The following is a 19,751-nucleotide window of genomic DNA, read 5'->3' on the forward strand; positions in this document are numbered from 1 at the left end:
TCTTTATGCATGTGTGGGTTCTCTCTGGCCTCCAGCTTCCTCCCACAGATGCTGCATCGGTTCATTGGTTTATGTCTAGCAGGGGTGTCGCTGCTCAGGGGACCAACATCCAAAACACACTGAAGGTCACAGGCCGACATGGATAAACGTTTTTGACCACCAAAATTAAACTTTCAAAACGTAACTTTTTTTTTTTAACATAAATATGAAAAAAGTAGACAGAAAATATTATTAGGAGATAAATCCACTTGAATCTTAACTTATATTTTCTGTCCATAAATACATATTGTCAAGTTAGGTAAAAAGTAAATAATAAAAGAAAAAAAACATTGACATTTCTTTACACTTATGTCATTTTATATAAAAAATAATTTTAAAATTTAAATATACCCAAAAAGAAATCTCTCCAAAAAAATATATCTTATCAAAATTACACATATTCCAAATAGGAATATGCTGCAGACTAGCAGGAGGGTTCACCAGGGGAGCTGAAGCACTGCATTATTGGATATGTAGTTGATATCTTACCAGTTCTACATTACGACGTGCAGCTGAAGCGATGCGTTATGGGATCTGTAGTGAACATGTTATCAGCCCTACATTTCACTGGGCCACCAATAACAATAATATAAAATGATCTCGCGGGCCGGATACACGGCGAGCCAGATGTGGACCGCAGGCTTTGAAATTACACCGTTGATTTGCATCAGTGATGTTAATGAGCCGTTCAAAAGATTTGATGTTTAGCAAATGTTACATCACTACTACGGTAACAAGGGAATTTTTCCTTTGTGGGATCTATTAAAGTTTCATTCTACTCTATTCCTTTTGTTGAACATCACTTCAAAATAATCCCGAGCTTCACTGTGGTGTTTCTGCTGCTTTGTTTAGCAAAAGGCAGCCTCTGGTTCTGATCGTCGGGCTTTGGTTCCGTTTTATGTGAAGTCATTTACTGCTGCCATGAAGGAGAGGCAGCAAATGGACCGAAACAATGATCCAAGATTGGATGCAGCATTTTCACTGCTGTGTGAACAGCCCAATCGTCTTCGGCACGTGGACGGTTCAGTGACCCTCCACATCCCAGATGCCCCCCCCCCCAACACTGACATACATACCTTCTTGGTCGGCATCTTGAGTTTCATGAGTTCAGCTTCACGACACAAAATGTCCCAAGGAGCGTGAATTTTCAAAAAGCCAACTCCGGGGACGTGGTTCTGGAAAACAAAACCAATCAAAGCCAAACATTTGATGTTGATTTCAGCAGAAAGAGCTTTGGAGTTTTGCTGTCCACTTCCACTACACGCACCACATCCATTCTAGCAAACGGACTGACTGGAAAGGACAGCAGAGCATGGCTCTGGGGAAAAACGGGACTAAACACACATTGAGAACACAAAAAATTAAAATCTAACAGGAAATCATTGAAGTTGAAATGAAGAAAAGAAGCTGAAAGTGAACAAGAGCAGTAAACAGATTTTGTTTTTGGGTGTCTGTCATTCGTTAAGTACGGTGGCCCTGAAAGTCAAACCACATTCAAGAAAATCTCTCAACATAAAAACATATTCAAGGTTTCACTGACAAACAAATAAAAACACATTACATTTTAGAAATCTAAACACAATTCTAAAAAAGGAAACTAAGTAGAAATGAAACATTTCAGAAAAACAAAAGTGTGTTCAAGAAATCAAAGTGAAGTGTTTAAAAACTGAAATAAAACAAGAAACCGGAAAAGGGAGGTGTTTTAAGGAAATCACTGGTCGAATTTTCATCTTTTCCAACAGGAACTTATTTAGCATGGCGATATCTTCCGACAGATGGTATTTCTTTGAGCTGCTGGCCACGCCCACTGCAAAAGGTAAAACATCCTTCTGCTTTTCCTCCTTCTGCTTCTTTGTTTTGTTTCATTTTTTAGCATTTCATTTTGATTTCTGGAGATTTTGTCTTCCAAATGTATTTTGTTTTTACCTTTTGGTTTTTATCATCATTTGTTTAGCGTTTCTAATTGTTATAGTGATCTTTAATCTTAATATTAGTTGGTGCGATTGGCACTTCAGGGCCACTGTACTTTCAGCCTCGTGATCTGGCTGCTTTATATGATCACATTTTGGTGCTTAGTCTGCTCCAATGATCAAGATACTGAACAGACTGCTAATGTAATATGTTACCGTAATACAGGACATACCATAATATGCTTTCATGTCATAACTACAATCCAACAAATAACCTTCAAAGTTTGACATTTCCTAAAATATTTGCTCAGAGGAATTAACTGATATGTAATTGGTGTCCATATTGTAAATATTGATCTATATTTATATCAGTCGTATGATAATTCATCTTTAGAAAATATCTGACATTCTCAACATTCTAAAGCAAATAAAATGGTGGAAAGTTGAGATGAAATTTTTATCAAAACTTATTGTCATGAAATAACAGAACAGGAGAAGAGCTACTGCTCCTGCATAACTTCTGCTTCTTTGAAAATAAAATCCTCAGCAAAATTATTTTAAACGTTTTTTGTTACAGCTGGGGGGGGGGCAGAGGAACAATAAAAAAATAAACGTTTTGTTTATTTTGTTTATCAAGGAACAAAACGTTTCTCCCATTAATGAATGAAACTGTGAAATTGTTAGACTTCAACGGAAAGCTCAGAGTCTTTACGTCATTTTGAGTATTTTCCCGTCATCCTGAAATTATAACAAAGAGAATAAAGGTCCTCACTAAATGAAAATGGTGATCTGTAAATAAAAGCATTAAGACACGGGAAACGTCTTTTTCAGAGCCAGAGGAAACTTTTTTTAACTGAAATTCGATAAAGTGCGTCTCATCTTGCGGTAAGGATGCCATGTGGAGGGATGCATCTCTGTTTTCTCTCTGACCCGGTTCCGAGTGAACACGCCTTTCCCCCGCTGTGCCTGCTCATGCAGGATCAGGTGAACTCTAGAGCCACTGAGCCATCTTTCAACCACTCTCACCTCTTCATCCCATTCCAGCTCCAGTCCAGCTTCCTGGAGGTTTTCTTCAAACTCCTTGCGCTTGTTGGACTTGTCATCCTCATGGTAGTCAGCTCGATGCTCCTGTGCAGCGAACTCCGGGTCCTCTTTTGGCTGCAGTGGGGCCTTACTGTTTCGCGTGCTCAAGCTTCGCCGTAATCGTCTTAAGAAGTTGTCGTTCCCAAATATGGTCGAGTGGCGCCGAGCGCTGTTGGGCTTTTGGATGCTGTATTCCAATATGTAGTCCACGCGGCGGTGTCCATCTCGGAAGTATGGACCTAGTTTTGGATGCAGCGGCGAGCCCTCGTCTGCGTGGATTTTCTTCATAGGCTGGAGAAACAAAAGAAAACGCCACAGATTACAAGATTGATCAACAAAAGTGTTTGTCGTGAGGACACAACTGGAGCCGGAGCCGAACTAACATGCCTTCATTACAGTCACACTTGGTCTGCAGCAAAAGGAACGGATCTAGACCGTGGTTCCTGCAGAACGTGTCATACATGCACTGACTTCATTAAATAGGACAGAAGTAAGCCGGGGGGGGCTGTGCATGTTGGAACACCTGGTAACATGATTCCATCGTGTTGGTATCTGCTAACCAAACATATAGAAAATATTTTGTTTATCATTTAAAACAAAGCAACAAGAAATAGAAACCAAAATAGTTTCTCTTTTCTTGCTGGGTTTGTAAAAGGCTTAAATTATCGTCATCTTCACTCTTTTCTGTTGCTTTTCCTGCCCGACGAACACGTTCACTGACAGCTCAACTACAGTGGTTCCTCATGAATCGTGGGGGGGCAACGTTCTAAAATAACTAGCGATAGGGGAAATCTGTGAAATAGGATCACAGATACACTTTATAAGTCCAGTATGATGGAATGAAAACAAAAATCTGATTGCGCTCAAAGATTTCTATAGATTTGATGAGCTGAACGCATCCTGTACCGGAGAAACGGCATGGAGGGGGCTGACAATGGTCTACAGACAATCATTGTGCAGAACACAATGCACTGTTAAAAACAAGACAACAAGACAAAAAAAGGATTGCAAAACTATGATGCACCACTGTTTTATGTGTAATCTTTGATTTCAGCCAAATGTCACTTTCAGCCTTCTTTGCATTTATGTATTCACATGTTAATGTCACACGTTAACACACTGAAGTTCCCCATGGTGGCCTGCCAAAAGCCAGAAAGACCCGTTTTATTTCTTAGTCATGACAGTCTCCATGTCTGAAGAGGAAGAGTATTCTGAAGCGAGGGAAGTAACATGACCCTGAACAAATGAAAGTTCTCCTTGTTTCTATTGTTTTGCACTTCTGGGTTTCCTGCCCAAACAACAACGTTCCTACAACCCATTTTTCTCTAACTGGATTGCAGGCTGACATCTGATCACAGCACACACACCACCACACACACCCCCATCCCCCAGTCCCAGAGACAATCTGCAGACGAGGTCCCAAACCAAAGCTACCTCAAAAGGTACGTACAGCATGTTCTCGACACGTCGCCATGGTATTCACCAACACATACTGTGAACCCACAGTACTGATGAAGTGTTTGGGAGGCTGGTACTGAATCAGATCTGGTCTCCAACACAATCGGGCATTAAAAAAGGATTCACCACAGCTCCCAAAGCAGATTCCAGGAAAACGCCCTGAAGATACTTTCACAGATCAGTGTGATGACCACAACGGTCGGACCCCTTCTCCCACATCTGCCGTGTGACCGTAACCTTTTTCTGATTATGTTAGATGTTGGATTGGAAGCGTCTTCTGAACCAGCCCTTCAGGTATTCCTGGTTTGACTAGTTATGCACTCTACAGGTGGAAGAATGTGAGGTTCCTCAAGGTAACTAGCAATCCCTCTGTAAAAATAAAAAAGGAGAGTGGGTGGATTCAACATTCCTACATGTCACTGAGATTTTGAAACTGATATGCAGGGGTGAGGCCACTAAGCTGAGCGGTTCTTGCTGGGTTTGGCAGACATGTTAGAAGGAACGCCATATGTGAGCAGTGGGAACAGTCTGGATAAAGTCAGCAGGTGGGAAACTTTTAAATAAGGAGACCAACAGATCTGTTATCCGTCTCCCAAAGCCAAGTTTGCACCCGGCTTCTGTAGCATATCTAAAAATAAAAGTCAAAACCAGGAATGCTTTTCAATTTTCAAAATGAATTTTTTGACTCAAAATTAAAATGAAAAAGCAATCCACCAAAATGCTTTTTCATTTTCTTCTTCAACACTGCTTCTCGACGGAAATGCTGCTACATAGTAATGAGAAGCTGTGTGAAAACATCAGAAGTTCACAAACATCACAAAGCCCTCTCCTACGCCGCTAACACAAAGCTCTACTGCTCCTAGCATGTGTCTGTCACGGAGATAGCAGTGACGTCATCGCCCCGCCTCCCCTCTGGAAATGCCAAGTCCAATTGAATAATGCGACAATGTTCGCAGGGTGGATGTTAAAATTAAAATACAATTCTGCAGGCTGGAGAACTGTCTGACTGTTTCATGACTCATAAGTGTGTGTTTGTGTGTGTGTGTGGGGGGGGGGGGGGGGTGTTACATGGAGAGACCCAGTGCATCCGCTGCATCCAAAACTAGGTCCATACTTCCGAGAGTGAAAATACAATTCCCTTCTAAGCATTTCTATTAATCCATTTTAATTGTCAAATCAGACATTTCTAAATGCATTTTGCTACACATTTACCAGAGAACCTTTTGAAAATGAAATGTCAAATACCATTTTCTTTATCATTTTAATTAACAGAATGAGCAGTGTTGAAGAAGAAACTGAAAAAGCATTTTGGCGGAGTCAAAAAATGCAGCTTCATTTTGAAAATGAAAAAGCATTTCTGGTTTTGACTTTTATTTTTAGATATGCTACAGAATCGCTTCCATACAGGTCAGGTCATTGCTTAATAACCAATGGAGGGAGGCGGACAGACGATGTTTAAACTGTTCTGCTTTTTTTTTCTTTTGTAGTGATGCTGAACAGTGCACAAGTTTTTTTGTTTATGTGAATGTGGAAAATGATTAAAGGGTCTATATCATGCTAAATCAAATCTTTGAGCTTTTAAGTGTATTGTAATGTTTATCCCTCACAAAAATCAACCCCAAAGTGCTACTTTGATCCATTCACACGTTGCTGAGTATTCCTCTAAAACCCTGCGGTCTGAACACCAGCCCCTCCCAATGCGTGAAAACGAGTGTGCTCTCACATTTTGACATAGATAAGTGAGGAACCGCCCCTTCTAGGAAGACACTGCCAGCTCCGCCCCCAGGCTAAAACACACACACCCACTTTCTCCACGGAGAATCGGCTAAATGTTTTCCCTTTTATTTGCACAAAGGCACATCCATCTTTGCAAAAGTTCGGATGTTTGTTTTCATGGGTGTAACGCAGACCCGCTGCCGAGGCCGACTCAAAGATGATGTCATGAAATGGGCGGCACCCACAAGGATAGAAAAGGGGATTCAGAGATTGAGTTGTTTTACTTCCAGGTAAGAAAATAAGCTGTGAAAATACCTCTTTTTATTTAAAAGAAAAGAAAAATCGTTTTGCCTGTGCGAAAGGCAATATCTGATCATATACAGGTATAGTTTGGATATATTTTTAGGCTTTAGAAAGGCACATTTTTGGCCCTTTAAGGCAGAATCCCGCTTTGTTCGGAGGAACGTTCTTCAGATGTTCTAGAATCTTTGTGAAAAACTTTCTATTTCTGTAATAAAAGTGAGAGTGGGGTTAGTGCTGCTGGAAGAGGCCACCTGGATTCAGGGGGTGTTTGGCCCTTTGTGAGGAAAAGTCCAGCAGATAACTTGATCCAGGATTTAAAAAAATGTTTGTCTGGCGTTTGTGATGCATAAAGTCATACAGTCACTACATCACCTGAAGAAACACCTCAGTTAGAGTTAAGTCTTGAGCTGATTTCAGGGAACAGCCCACGCAAACACATGGAGGAAGTGTTTCTACTCAGACTCCCTCAGGTTTTCACCTGAGAGAAAATGCCAACAACTTCTAGCAAAACAGACCTCGTGTTGGTTTCTGACACAAACACACGTCTACATGTGGCTTAGATGAATGTAAAGTAATTAAAAGGATTCAAATTTTAGGATAATATGAAGATTAGGTTCAGATTTCTGCATATTCACATGTTCATTTCTATGTCGAGGTTAAAATGTACAGAATCCATTCATGTCAACATCAAAAAATAAAATAAAATATCTCCTCCGTTGTCAGACACCTGCCCTAAAAGAACAGTTAATGTCTGGAGGGTAATGAGGGACTCTTTTGGTAAATTCACACATGCTCAGCTCCTTCCAAACAGGAAGTTGTCAGAGCTGCAGAGGTGAAAGGTCATTTCTCAGAGGGCAGATGAGGATGTTGTGGCAAGCGCAGAACTCCCCACTAAGAAGGCTTTTCTCACCAAGCCCTCTGGAAACGAGGCTGTCCTCTCCACTGGGTCTCTCCATGTACACCCCCCCCCCCCCCCCCCCACACACACACACACACACAAACACACACTTATGAGTCATGAAACAGTCAGACAGTTCTCCAGCCTGCAGCCTATTTCACAGCAGCACTATGATGTGGAAGCTGAAGCACAAAGCTTTTCCTCCACACAGTCGTGTTGTCTGTACAAAATACCTCAACGCTGTAACAAAGACATTGGACACAAACATGAATGTCTTCACTAGAATTTAAATGTTTGCCAAATAACCAGTGAAAATAATGTTTTTGTAATTGGAAATGAAGAATTTTGTCGACTCCACTGATTCATTTCTCAGACAAAGGAACAACAGGAAGAGTGGCATCAGCGTCACATCTGCATTCATATAACGTTCACAGGATCGTCTCTCAGAGATCAGAAAACAGAAGAAATCAATGATGTACAGCTTTAGAAATATCCACGAGTTTTCTTCCAGATTTTCAGGAAAAAACATTTTGAAGCTTGGATGCTGTGGCTTTAATTTAAAGCCCCATTCCGATCATCTTCTGATCTACTTTTAAAGAATTCCTGGTGGCCTTTTAATTATGATTATGCAGTTTTTAGCCAAAATCAAAGACATAGTTTCTGCAGAGCTGCAGGAGTTCATTAGAAATTCACCTCTTAGCGACACAACCACCCCCCACCCTCCTGTCAACCATAACTGAGCTATCCTGGTAACTTACAGCCCCTCACAACCCCAACCTAAGAAAGCTGGTGCAGCAAAAATGATGAGCAATATTGGAGCTATCCAGTCGTACAATTTAGATCCAGATTCCAGCTCAGACAAGGAAAACAAAGACGGTCATGGATCCGTTTGTCTGCAAGCGGAGACATCAGTACGGAGCCCGTGACCTGACATGGGTAAAAAAAAAATAAACGATTTGTTCCAACGAAAAAATACTCTGATATACATTTATCCTGTTCTATTTGATTGCACCACAGTTACAGGGACACATTGATTGGTTGAGATACATTATGGGAAATGTGTAATGCATGATGGGAAACGTAGCATGTAGCCTTCAGATGTAAAGTGACTGCTGACGAGTATGTTAATAAAAGACAAGTTACCTCAGCACGTCCTGAATATTATTGTTCCTGTTTGACCCCAAAGTGCAACAACCCATATCGCAGCGACTCTCCGTCTGCCGGCCAATCAGCTGCCCTGATGCCGGCACGACAAGCAAACAAGCCCCGCGGCCGGGAATAACTTGCTCCGCGGCCATCCGGAGCAAGTTTGGTTGTCACGCCGGCATCAGGGCTGCTGGCTGGCCAGCAGACGGACAACTGCTGCGGTGTGGAGAAGCAGCAAGCTCGGGCATCCTAAATCTTCAAACAATACTAAATACATCCCTTAGTTTGATTCTTGTTTTTATTTTTCCCCTCATGAATTAATGTGGGTTACAAAGACACAGATGTATTGCAGCAGGACAGAGAGCGTACCGGGATGTGAATAAACCCAGACATGGAGACGTGATAACGGATGCTTTTGTAGAGCTTTTTAAAAGAAACATATCTGATCTCTAAAAATCCTCTGTGTCTTCCATGCATTGCAATGAGATACGATACACACAGAATGTGAAGGTCTCTACTGTAAATCCTAGTATTGCTCACATCTGTGTTTATGAATGACTAATCACCTGAATTATTATTTCGTGGGAACAAAATAGTTTCCTTGGTAATTAAATATTTCATGGGAACTAATTTGTGTTTTTTGCCCATGTCAGGTCAAGGGCTCCGTACTCAGCATGGAACAGAGGAGGGAGACTTTTCCCAGCCAGCGTATTTTCTACAACTACACTACAATACTTAGAAATGCAATTTAGGCATTGTTTTTCTGTGCATACGTCATCCATTATTTAAATAACGCCACAAGAACATTTAAAAAAAAATCACCTAAAACAATTTTCATCTGAGTGGGTTTCTAAAGATTTTTTTAATCAGCAAGACCAACCTTGAATAGAAACAAACAAGAACAAAAAACCGGAAAATACATTAAGTATCTGCACTAAATAAAAAGTTGGCTTAATTTTTAAAACGTTTTTCCCACACATCGCATTAATAAAGCTTTAAATCAGTTTAACACAACACATGGAACACTTAGGCATTCCTCGCTAAATTGTAACCGTCTCCGTTGGTTCGAAGCCTAATTCCATCCGTGGGCAGAGCCTGGAATCCCTCTGCCAGGTGCAGTTGAAAGCTGTTGGCTGGTGTGAAGGAGAGTCAGCAGGTCAGGTTTAATTCAGCTCAAACTCAACCACAGGCAACTATGACGATCGGCGCCAAATCGAATCAGAAAATGAGACTCCGTCAGGACGAGTTATTTAGAAACTGGAATTAAAAGACAGAATGCATGTGATTGTATGAACTCGCTTCCTTTTTTGGAATTAGAAGGGGAAGTGAAATCCTATCGAAATAGTTGTGGAACCTGGTTGGAGTTTCTTTTGCTGCTGAATGTGACATTTTCATGAGATCTAAACTGAGTAGAGAGACTGAATTTGAACTGTAATAGAAAGTGTTCTGCCCACACTGACTAAGGAGAACAAGGTTCAATCTACACATTTTCAGCCATTTTCAATAAACATATGAAAGACCTACTCTTAAGAAAACTGTGTTTTTATTAATTAAATAATTAATTAAACTCCAAATTGCATTTCTGAGTAGTAATTTAATCAAATCTTTGTGACTCAGGATCAGATGAAAAACTGTTGTTTTCTGTGACAGAAAATCCGTCTTTGGGTCTTGTGGGTTTGGGTCTGAACTGCAGCATGTTTTAAGGTTCAGAACGGACTTGTTCAGCAAATGTTCTACTGGACAAACACTGCAGTGCTGCTCACACAGTCTCACCGTGGTCCTTTTTTGGTACTGATGTTTTCGGGCATTAGAACGCCTTCTGAACGTTTCTCTCTTCTGACTTTGAGCTGAGTTTCAGGTGTTAGAGGGAAAGTTTGAATTTTTTTTTTTGTGAAACTATAAAAACAACTTCTGACATATTGTATCAAGCTGTTAGAGTTTGATTTATTTTATAATCAAGTAAAACTCGCTTTATAATCTGTTTACTTTAATTACACAGGTAATCCTTAAAATACAGGATATCCTTTAATTGATGTGTACTAAATACTGAAGCACATGTCATAAGCACATGTCTGATGTTCTTTAGTCAACAGACTCATGAGAACTGATCAGAAACGTTAACGTTTAACTTTTCTTTTACCATAGCTACTTTTCTAGGTAACTAGCTACTTTTTTAAAGAGTAATTCATTTATGAAGTGAATTACTTTATGGATTAAATTAAATACTCTTAAAATCCTTAAATCTTCTCATAGTGTCTTCAATAATACGGTGCTTGGTATGTTTGATTCTGGTATTTACTGCCTTGGAACCAGTTTTCTGTGTTAAACGGCATTCAAAAATCTGTTAAAACATAGTCGCACCCGATGATGGATTGTTGGAGCATTGTGGGTATTGTAGCCAGGAGCCGGATGGAGCGATAACCACAGAGCTTTAACTTAATAAACTGGAAAAGCGAGAGTGTGGTTTTGGATTTCATGTGTTACATCTGAACAATGTAAAGAGTTACTGTCAATAAAGTTTTATTATTGGTCTGTCTGCAAAGGTTGAATATTGCAGATAAAAGGGGAGAACATGAAGAACAACATGGGAGGGTCTAAAGGCAGGGATGTCCAGTTTAGTTTAGTTTGTTTAAGGTTTTAGTATTATCCTTTTGAATTTTATGCATTTATGATCCTTTTTGATTGTATGTTCACCGAACAATTACAGGTATGAAACCCATTGAGACGTCCGTTGTTGTGAATTTGGGCTATATAAATAAAATTCAATTGAACATAGGCATTCTGGGTAGTGTAGTCAAACCACATTATGTGAAAAATGCACACTAATATCCGATGCACTTCGGGGGGGGCTTTTTGGAGTCAAAGATTAATAAATAATTGATATATTGGTGTCTTGACAAGTACAAAACACATGACAGTTTTTCTTCCTTCTTTTTTCTTTTTCCAGTCCCTTCCCCTTTTAAGGTCATACTTTGTGATAGTCTGAGAAACATTCGATGATATCGTTTGTGCTGAATCAGTGAAAAAGTTTGTTTCTAATGAGAAATAGAGTCTAAAATTAGCACGTGCTTTACTGTTGGGGTGGAATTTCACACATGAAACTGAAGGTTTTTTGTTCAACTTTCTCCACATGATTCTGGAAAAGACAGAACTGAGTAAAGAATTGTGTTTGCAACATTTCACAGGAAGGGTTCTTCTTTAGGCAGAAGAAATGCAGACGATCACAAGAGTTGTTTTTTTTTTTTGATGGTAGTTAAATACCAAAGTTTGTTGTTTTGATCTTTGAGGGTCATGACTTTACGGAGGAGCATGGGGTGATGCCTAAGAGTGGAGGGAGGAAAGTTGATCATATCTTTTTCAGATGTTACAGTCTGAAAGACATCAAGGACTGCAAAGTGGTGTCTGAGGAGTGCAGCGAGACATCCTAGGATGGTGATGTGAGGATGACTTTGGCGATGAGGAAGATGAAGCGGACTAAGTGGTTGAAATTGAAAAAAAAAAAAAAGATTCCCGTTTGGCTTTTAGGGAGGACGTTCTTTCATGACATAACAGCAACAGCTAAATGTTTTGAAAATTCGATTTTTTTGCAAGGCCGTTCACATTAAATTAAATTAAATGCGAACTTTTGTGATCTCCTGTGTGACCGTGAAATGACCGAGAAGTGACCCACATCCGCAGAAGAGTACTCAACGGTGAATGACGTCACTCGTTTGCTGAAGTAGCTAACGTTAGCAATGGATGTCAACGACAGTGTTGTCAACAGCGGAGCTCTTTTTGGATTATTAAATTTATTTTCTCAAAAGGAGCCAGTGCAACAACAATCTTCTCATTTTAAGAAGGCATTGGAGCCAGAATCGTCTGTACCCACTGTTGTGGAACAGGGATGTGTGTGTGCTGGGGCTGGGCGCACGTGTGTGTGTGTGTGTGTGTGTGTGTGTGTGTGCGTGGGTGTGTGTGTGTGTGTGTGTGTGTGTGTGTTACGGAGGAAGGAGACTATAATAAAAGAAGGCTTCCCCCAGTAGAACTGCTATTGACTCTTTCTTAACCCGCTCTGGAGAATCTGAGGGTCCGAACGGGGAAGTGAACCCCGAAGGAGGATCCGCCTTTGGCCCTGGAGAAGCCGGTCTCCCCCGCGCTTCTGACCACGGTCGGAAAGGAGGTTGCATTTCAAAAGATCGGATACGTATTGGATTCAGGACCACACACCCAAGTGGCCTGGGTCACATTTAAAAAGATCGGATCTGTGTCGTTCAGACTGTCATGACAAGATCAGATACAGGGGGGTATTCCAGGAAGCATGTTTGAACTAGCCTGACTTTAACCCTGAACTCTGGCTGAAAGCCGCCTGAACTTGCTTACTCTGGTTATGTCGGTTCCAAAAGACCGGATATGAGTTGTCGTAATTACGCTCGACTTGGTAACCCTGGGTTAATGCACGTGCACAGCATGCACCTAAAGACATCCTCAATGGATCGCCAATTTACAGTCACCATGGGAACGCGTGGTGAAAAAAAAAAGCGCTATACTTCAGTGAGACGGAGTCTGAGATTTTAATGACGGCAGATGAAGATTATACGTCCATCAAAAAAGTAACACGGCTGCATCATCAAAAGAAAGAGTTTCTGCTTGTAGAAAAAGAACAGACAAAGTAAACGCTCAAGTTTCTGATCTTATTTCCATTTTCCTTGTGACGCGCATATATATATATATATATATATATATATACACACATATGCACAACTTATCCAATAATGCCAACTTAAATAAATTACTTCTATTGGTAACAAATAATTGAGTTAAATTTATTCAACCTAATTTCTTACGTCTATAAAACTCAATAATTGTTTATACAACTCAAATTTATGTATTTATCTAACTGTAATATTACTCCAATTCAATTAATATTTTTTCCATCTTAATTATATTTCTTTTTCTCTCATATGTATGAGTATGAGCCGGCAGATATACTCATTTTTATAACAATAAAAAAGACGGGGAAAAAATAAACGTTGCGCATAAATTCATTGAAGAATTTTCCTTCATTGTCCTTACATCAGCAAGCGGTAGGGGTGCTATATAAACTCATCATCCTCTCCTTCACTCTCACTCATGGTGCAGAGACATAACCACAGTAGGACAAAATAACTCAGCAAAACACGGTAAAACACAGTAAAACAGCTAAACAACTAAACACATTTGGTCAAAAACCCACACTTAAACCAAAATCCGTCCAGACAGGCAAAGGGAATGGTATCCCACAATCCCTTGCGGTGCCGATCTAACAGCAGCACCAAAATTACACCTACTTATTGGATTAATTTGAATGAAAGTAAAATAACTGTCTGATAACTATGTGTTATTTTTAAACTGACTCAACAAAAAAATGATTTCTTAACTGAAGCAAATAATTAAGTTAGATCAAAGTAAAAAAGTTTATCTTTCCAACATCCATATGTGGTCTTATCACCCTCTCACGGTGGAAAAAGTATTATCTGAGCTTCTTCATCCACTAAATCATCTTCAAATGGACATGCCACGCTGCTTCACCTCTCTGTAAACAAACTAACCTTCAACTAAACCTGCTCCAGACCAGGTTATGTTCAGAGCATGAGTTGCTACGGCAACTTGGCATACCCTGAAACATACCTCCATTTCTGGAACCGAAAACTGAGGTTATCCACTTCCTTAGCCTCAAACTTACCGTGGGAGCTAGCATAACCTGCTTCCTGGAATACCCCCCGGTCGCATAGGGGCAAAAAAATAAAATAAAAAAATATATATAAAATGATCGGAATTGGGTCGTTTCAGCCTGCAGTGTGAACGTAGCCTTTAAGACCAGCATTTCAATATATTGCCAAAGAACGTCACTGTAAAAATGTGGGGGGAAAAACACGACTGATCTAAGCATCTTACTATTGACTCATTGTTCCTGGGTTTTGCACAGTCCTGGTTCCCATCATGGTTCTTCTCTTCCCCAGGGACAGGGAGGTAGTTGTCACTCCTCCTCATCATTGTGGACTGCTCCTCCTGATAACTGCTCAAGTGCTCACAAGAGGAGGACACGGGCGAACCTGGAAGACAAAACACACACAGAAGAAGAGATGGTAAAGCATTTTTCTTTTAGGTTTTCCTTTTGCTGTTTGTCATCTGTCATTATCAAGTGATCCTCTTGTGCTGTTTATTCTTGAAACGATTGTATTTTATCCTTCTAACCCAAATGAAAAGAGGAGTCAATCCATGGATGAACATTTCGGTTGGAACCATGAGACTCTCACTCCAAACACTCGTCAGGCTCCTTGGGGTTAAATGGTTTTCAGATTTCTGCTGTTCTGTGAAATTCTTGGTGCAAACAATCGTTTGGAACAAAGATTTTCACCTCCAAGGACTAAAAAATAAAAAATGTAAAAAAATCAAAAAAAATCCCAGACCAACCGCAACTTAAAAGTCTTTCCATGTTTACATGTCCTGCATCAACATTAGTGTCATTCAAAAGGAAACCGTCTGGTTTTGCCAGCATGAGTCCCTCTGGCAAAGCATGTTGTCGTGATCCAGTGGAATCAGTCTTTTACCACCAATCTGTGGGCTAGAAGAGCATGAAATGACTACACTTTTCAAGAAGACTCTTTTCCAGACCTTTGGATAAACGCTCTCACTATAGATACTGATGAAGGCCCTCCTCCCCTCAATTTAGCGTCTTCACTGAGAGCTCCTCTGTTCCACTTTAACCAGACCTAAATGGCAGATTGCCTTTGAGGCTGTCAGAGCCCATGTGTGTTTGTTTGGATGGATGGAGTAACGGATGTAGACAGTTTAATTTGAGAGTAGTGACTCGGTAGCTTTGTTTCCGTCACACATATGCGCAAAACTTTACCAAAAATTCTAGAAATGCTGAAACAACACAATTTCACAATAGCACTGTTTCCATTGAATCCTAATGATGCGAATAATTACAAACCACCTCACACTATAAGCCATTCAACAACATGGATGTCCACAATACTTTGATTTACAGCAGATACATTCAGATTTCTGCCACGGCACTAGCGCTCATCATCATCGATCAAAGAAGACGTCGGCGTTTCATTCAGCCCATGAAGCGGCGAGGTTCTTACACGTGGGAGTGGCTACGGATTAAGCCATTTTAGGAAATGGTGGTTGGTGATTTGACAGAGGAGCTGTGGATCCAACAATTCCACATTACACGCTCAACTTTTGATGAGCTGCGTGATGCTGTGGGATCTCTAGTGGCGCCCGCTGTACAGCCATCAAGGCGGCCAGTTCCTACCGAGAAGCGCAATGCCATCCGACTGTTGGTCATGTGACTGCAGTTTTGCGAAATTTGTCAATTTTGATAGGCTTTAAGAACCATCTACGAGCACAAAAACTCGTTTTTTTTTAAATTGTCTTGTTTCCATTAGATGAAGTTAATATGGCAAATCCAATTTGCACAATTTCACAGTCAATGGAAACGCCGCTAGTGATGAGTGGTTTCGGTAACATGAATCCCCTAAAAAAAAGGGATGTCGCTGCTCTAGTTTGACTGGTTTCTTTCATCGTCTGGCTTTGGGAATTCTCCACCAGACAACCTGACCTCTCAGGTGGGTGGCCTGCCAGAGGAGTGTCCACCCAGAAACTGGATGATTGCGTTTTTGAGTGTGCAGTCAGGTAACACCAAAGACCAGAAAATGGCACCATGAAGGGTATATACTTCTATGACGGCTTTGCTCCCAGATCATCATCAGAAAGCCAAGAGGATCAAGCGAATGAAATAAGAGTCATAAATCAAATTCTAAACCTGTCAATTTAGTGAAGTTTAATCATGAAGAGGTGGATATCAATAAGTCATTTCTTTTTAAAAATGTATTCTTTTACCAATGCAGTGCAAGGGAACCTATAGCAGCGAAGACGAAATGACTGTTCCAGTGACAGGAATTCTACCAAAACATCAAGTGTTTGTTCAGACGTCAGAAAACATGTCAGCATTTCTTTTTCATATTTGTTATGATGTGAACACACACAGTTCAACCCTAAATCCGCAGAGGTGCCCATCTGTCAAATGGCTCTACAGGCTTAATAAAATATAAAAGAACAAAGTTTTCCTCATGCATGGAGAAATCCGTTTGTTTCCCTTTGATTCGGATCTAATCAATGTTTAGGCTTTATGTTTCCTCTGGAGCCGCTGTTTTCTAGAGTTCCTCTGGCTGTTGGCTCCTCAGTCACGATGAAAATCTCTTACCGAGCTCCTGCGCGGCATCGGGATCGGTTGAGCCTCCCACCGGTTCACGGTGCCGCTCCATCGGGATGGTGAGGGCGCGTATGCTCTCCACGGAGACCCTCGGACTGAGATCCACGCAGTGGTCTCCCTCAGACTAGCGTGGACGCGCTGAAGCCAGATCTTCTCATCATTCTGGACTGACCCGCTCCAGCGCACCGAGTGAGTCCAGCCGAGAGGGAAACGCCGCTCTTCTTGCAGCACAGGTGCCTGATGGACGCTGCAGGTCTCCGCGGACCGGGACTCCCGCTCATCATCTGCCAGCAGCACGGAAACGCTCCGGTCGGTCCGCGCGCGTGGAAGCTGTCAGAGCGGCATGGACTACACTACGCGCAATGAGAAGGAGCGATGGCGAGAAAAAAAAACAAAAAAAAAAATAGCTGGATGCATTCAATTCCTGCAGAGAAGCAGGGAAAAGTGGGCTGTCTGCACGCAGAGTTGCGTGTTTGCAGTTGACTTGACTGCTCAAACAGACCGGAGTCTGACCGATGGGACGGACTGGTCCAAAGAACCCATGACTGAGGTCACAGAACGGACCGGAAGTCGGTGGCAGAGCTGCTCAGGGTCAAACAGAGCCGTTTTTTGAGATCTCACAGTTTTTTTCCGGCACCAGGCTCGATCAAGCAGGTCCGGTTCTCCTCTTTTGAGCTAGAGCCCATTTGCAGCTCAAGGTGCACCAACATACAGAAAACAAAGACCAAAGATGCTAAAACCGAAACGATTCCTCAGTGAATGAAGTCTGAGCTGAATAAGAAATCTTTATCCATCAGGTTTTATTCAGAGAAAGAAATGACACAAGCAGAGTGTGGATGTTCATCAGTCCTAACTTAACTAAACTAACTAACTAAAGATCAGCCAAAAACCCCATTTTTGTCTCTTATGTCACCCAAAAGCATTTAAACCCTCATATTTTGTTCTTGTTCTTTTTTAAGACATCAAATGTCAAAAACACAGAACTGGTTTTCCTTCTTAAGCAAAGAAATAACCGTAAAGAAGTCAACGAGAAGCCTGTTGGGTTGTGAACGGGTCCTTTTGACTCAAAGCGCAGCTTCGAGCTGTCGCTCCAAACGGAAGCGGGGAGTTTCACGCGAATGCTGTTTTCCAGGAGACGTGAACGCAGCATCTTCCTCCAGCTCCAGCATCACTGATTCCCTGTGGTTCCGCCCACTCGAGTGAGTTAAGCGGAGCCGCGCGCGGCACATGTCCACATGTCCCCCCCCACACACAGACACACACACACACACACACACATACCGAGCACGCGCCGCCTCAGGAGTTCTCCTGGAAGCTTCCCGTTTGCTTTTGCTGCAGGAGACGCGCGCGCGCGCGTGGTCAGCGCCGGCGCCACCACCCGCGCGCCGCACACCGCGAACGCATACCGTTTGGGGCTGAAAGGGAATTATGAGGGCCAACCAGTGAACGCTCCTCTGTGGCACGAAAACGCCTCAGAAGCGGGGAGTGCAGAGAGAATGAAACCCAAACAGAAAAGTCCCGAGAGAAGCAGAGCAGAGAGGACGCTAAAAGTTACCTGTTCCTCCTTCACGCGGAGCAGCTGTGGGAGGCAGGCGTCGGTCTCAGTGAACTCTTGGATCACCTGCAGACAGAAGTGCTCTGCGCACCTGAGATTAGGCTCCTCCCATACGGAGAAGGGTGTCCTAGGTAAACATGAAGTCGTCTGATTGGCTGATGATGACAACGCGCATGTTTAGGATTGCCAGTCTTTATAGACAGAGTGAGGAGGTCTGTCTGTGTGACCTGACAGACTGAGCTTTGTGTGCAAAAAAAGAGGTCGAAATCATCATTCATATTGTTGCCTAAGTAAACGCAACCAGTGTAGCTTTAAACATGATCTTACGGTGAGGTGCAAAGCTTATTTCATTCCTGCTAAGGTAGTGAATCCACTAGCAGACAGACCAGGAACCTTCCACAAGCAAACATTTCAGAGCAGACGTGTGACGACTTGCAGAATGCTGGCAGGTAGGTTTCCAGCCCCGATCTTCCCAGAGTTCACCCAAAAGGGCAAAGACACAAATCCCTCCGCCTCTCTTCTCCAAGCTTTGGGCAGGTTTCCGCGCTCCAGGGGAGGATGGTCCCTGCTGTTTCCAGGAGAAGCTAACAAACCGCATGTGGAGCATAAAGGTTGCATTTGAGACAGCGAATTGACCTGAAAGGAGCAAACATTCATTCAAGATCTACAAGCAATGTGTACTTGTTGTGTGAGCGAGACCGCTGCCTTGCTCATGAGGGTGTAAGTCACAGTCCAGCAGTCTTGCTGCCAAACGTCGGAAAGTCTGTTGAGTCGATGACTGACAGAAAAATACACAATACTTTTTCAGAATGTCTGAATTCAAACCTAGATCAGTGAGGATGTAACATTTCCATATTTTCAAAAAGCAAAACTTCCAGAAGACGTCTTCCTGGGTTTGCCTCCATAAATGGGTTTCAGCTGCAGCTGCGCTGCGGTAACGTGAAACATGAAAACTGAACGGCCGCAGTGAAGCGGCAGCGTGGGCTTTAGAAAAGGTCGGATTAGCGCTGCCTGTATTGTATAGCTGTAGGGTTACAGTCACACACTAAAGGGTGTGGTTCACATGTGGAAACTGTGGAATTTTACAGAGCCAGAAACACAGGGAACTAATCCTGCAGGGGAGGGGGAACATGAGTGGACAGGTGTGTCATCCCACATGGATGTCTGCATTCTGGGGCAGCCAATGACAGAATCAAACTAAGTCACCACATGTCTGTTCTCCAGTTTGACACAAATCAGCATTTCAAAACAGCCTCTTTCAAAACCCTTCTTACCAGCTATCCCCAAGGAAACTGCTGGGCCCACATACCGTCTGACATGAAGACATGTTAAGACTCAGGCCTGTCTGGTAAGACCCAGGCATGATCTGGGGGGAGGGACGGGAACATTTGCATGAGC

At 42.0% G+C, this 19,751-nt stretch overlaps 1 protein-coding gene across 6 annotated transcripts in view; it reads right to left on the reverse strand.

Moving 5' to 3' along the window:
- The window catches only part of ano1a (anoctamin 1, calcium activated chloride channel a), a 59,021-nt gene extending 40,491 nt beyond the window's left edge, over positions 1-18,530 (reverse strand). For 2 of the 6 annotated variants that reach the window (XM_078944171.1, XM_011486989.4), the window contains exons 1-4: positions 18,354-18,530; positions 14,467-14,624; positions 2,976-3,323; positions 1,116-1,214 (exon numbers count right to left, since the gene is read on the reverse strand). In XM_078944171.1, coding sequence (XP_078800297.1) covers positions 1,116-1,214; positions 2,976-3,323; positions 14,467-14,565 — 546 coding nt within the window. In that variant the 5' untranslated portion in view covers positions 14,566-14,624; positions 18,354-18,530. Of the gene's footprint in view, positions 1-1,115; positions 1,215-2,975; positions 3,324-14,466; positions 14,625-16,789; positions 17,309-18,079; positions 18,324-18,353 lie in introns of those variants that run through there. The other 4 variants (XM_078944172.1, XM_078944170.1, XM_011486983.4 and 1 more) reach the window with 3 other exon arrangements.
- Positions 18,531-19,751: the final 1,221 nt, after the last annotated feature.

The sequence above is a fragment of the Oryzias latipes genome, chromosome 3 (genome assembly GCF_053564925.1).
Source record: "Oryzias latipes strain Hd-rR chromosome 3, Olatipes_Hd-rR_3.1".
Lineage (NCBI taxonomy): Eukaryota > Metazoa > Chordata > Actinopteri > Beloniformes > Adrianichthyidae > Oryzias > Oryzias latipes.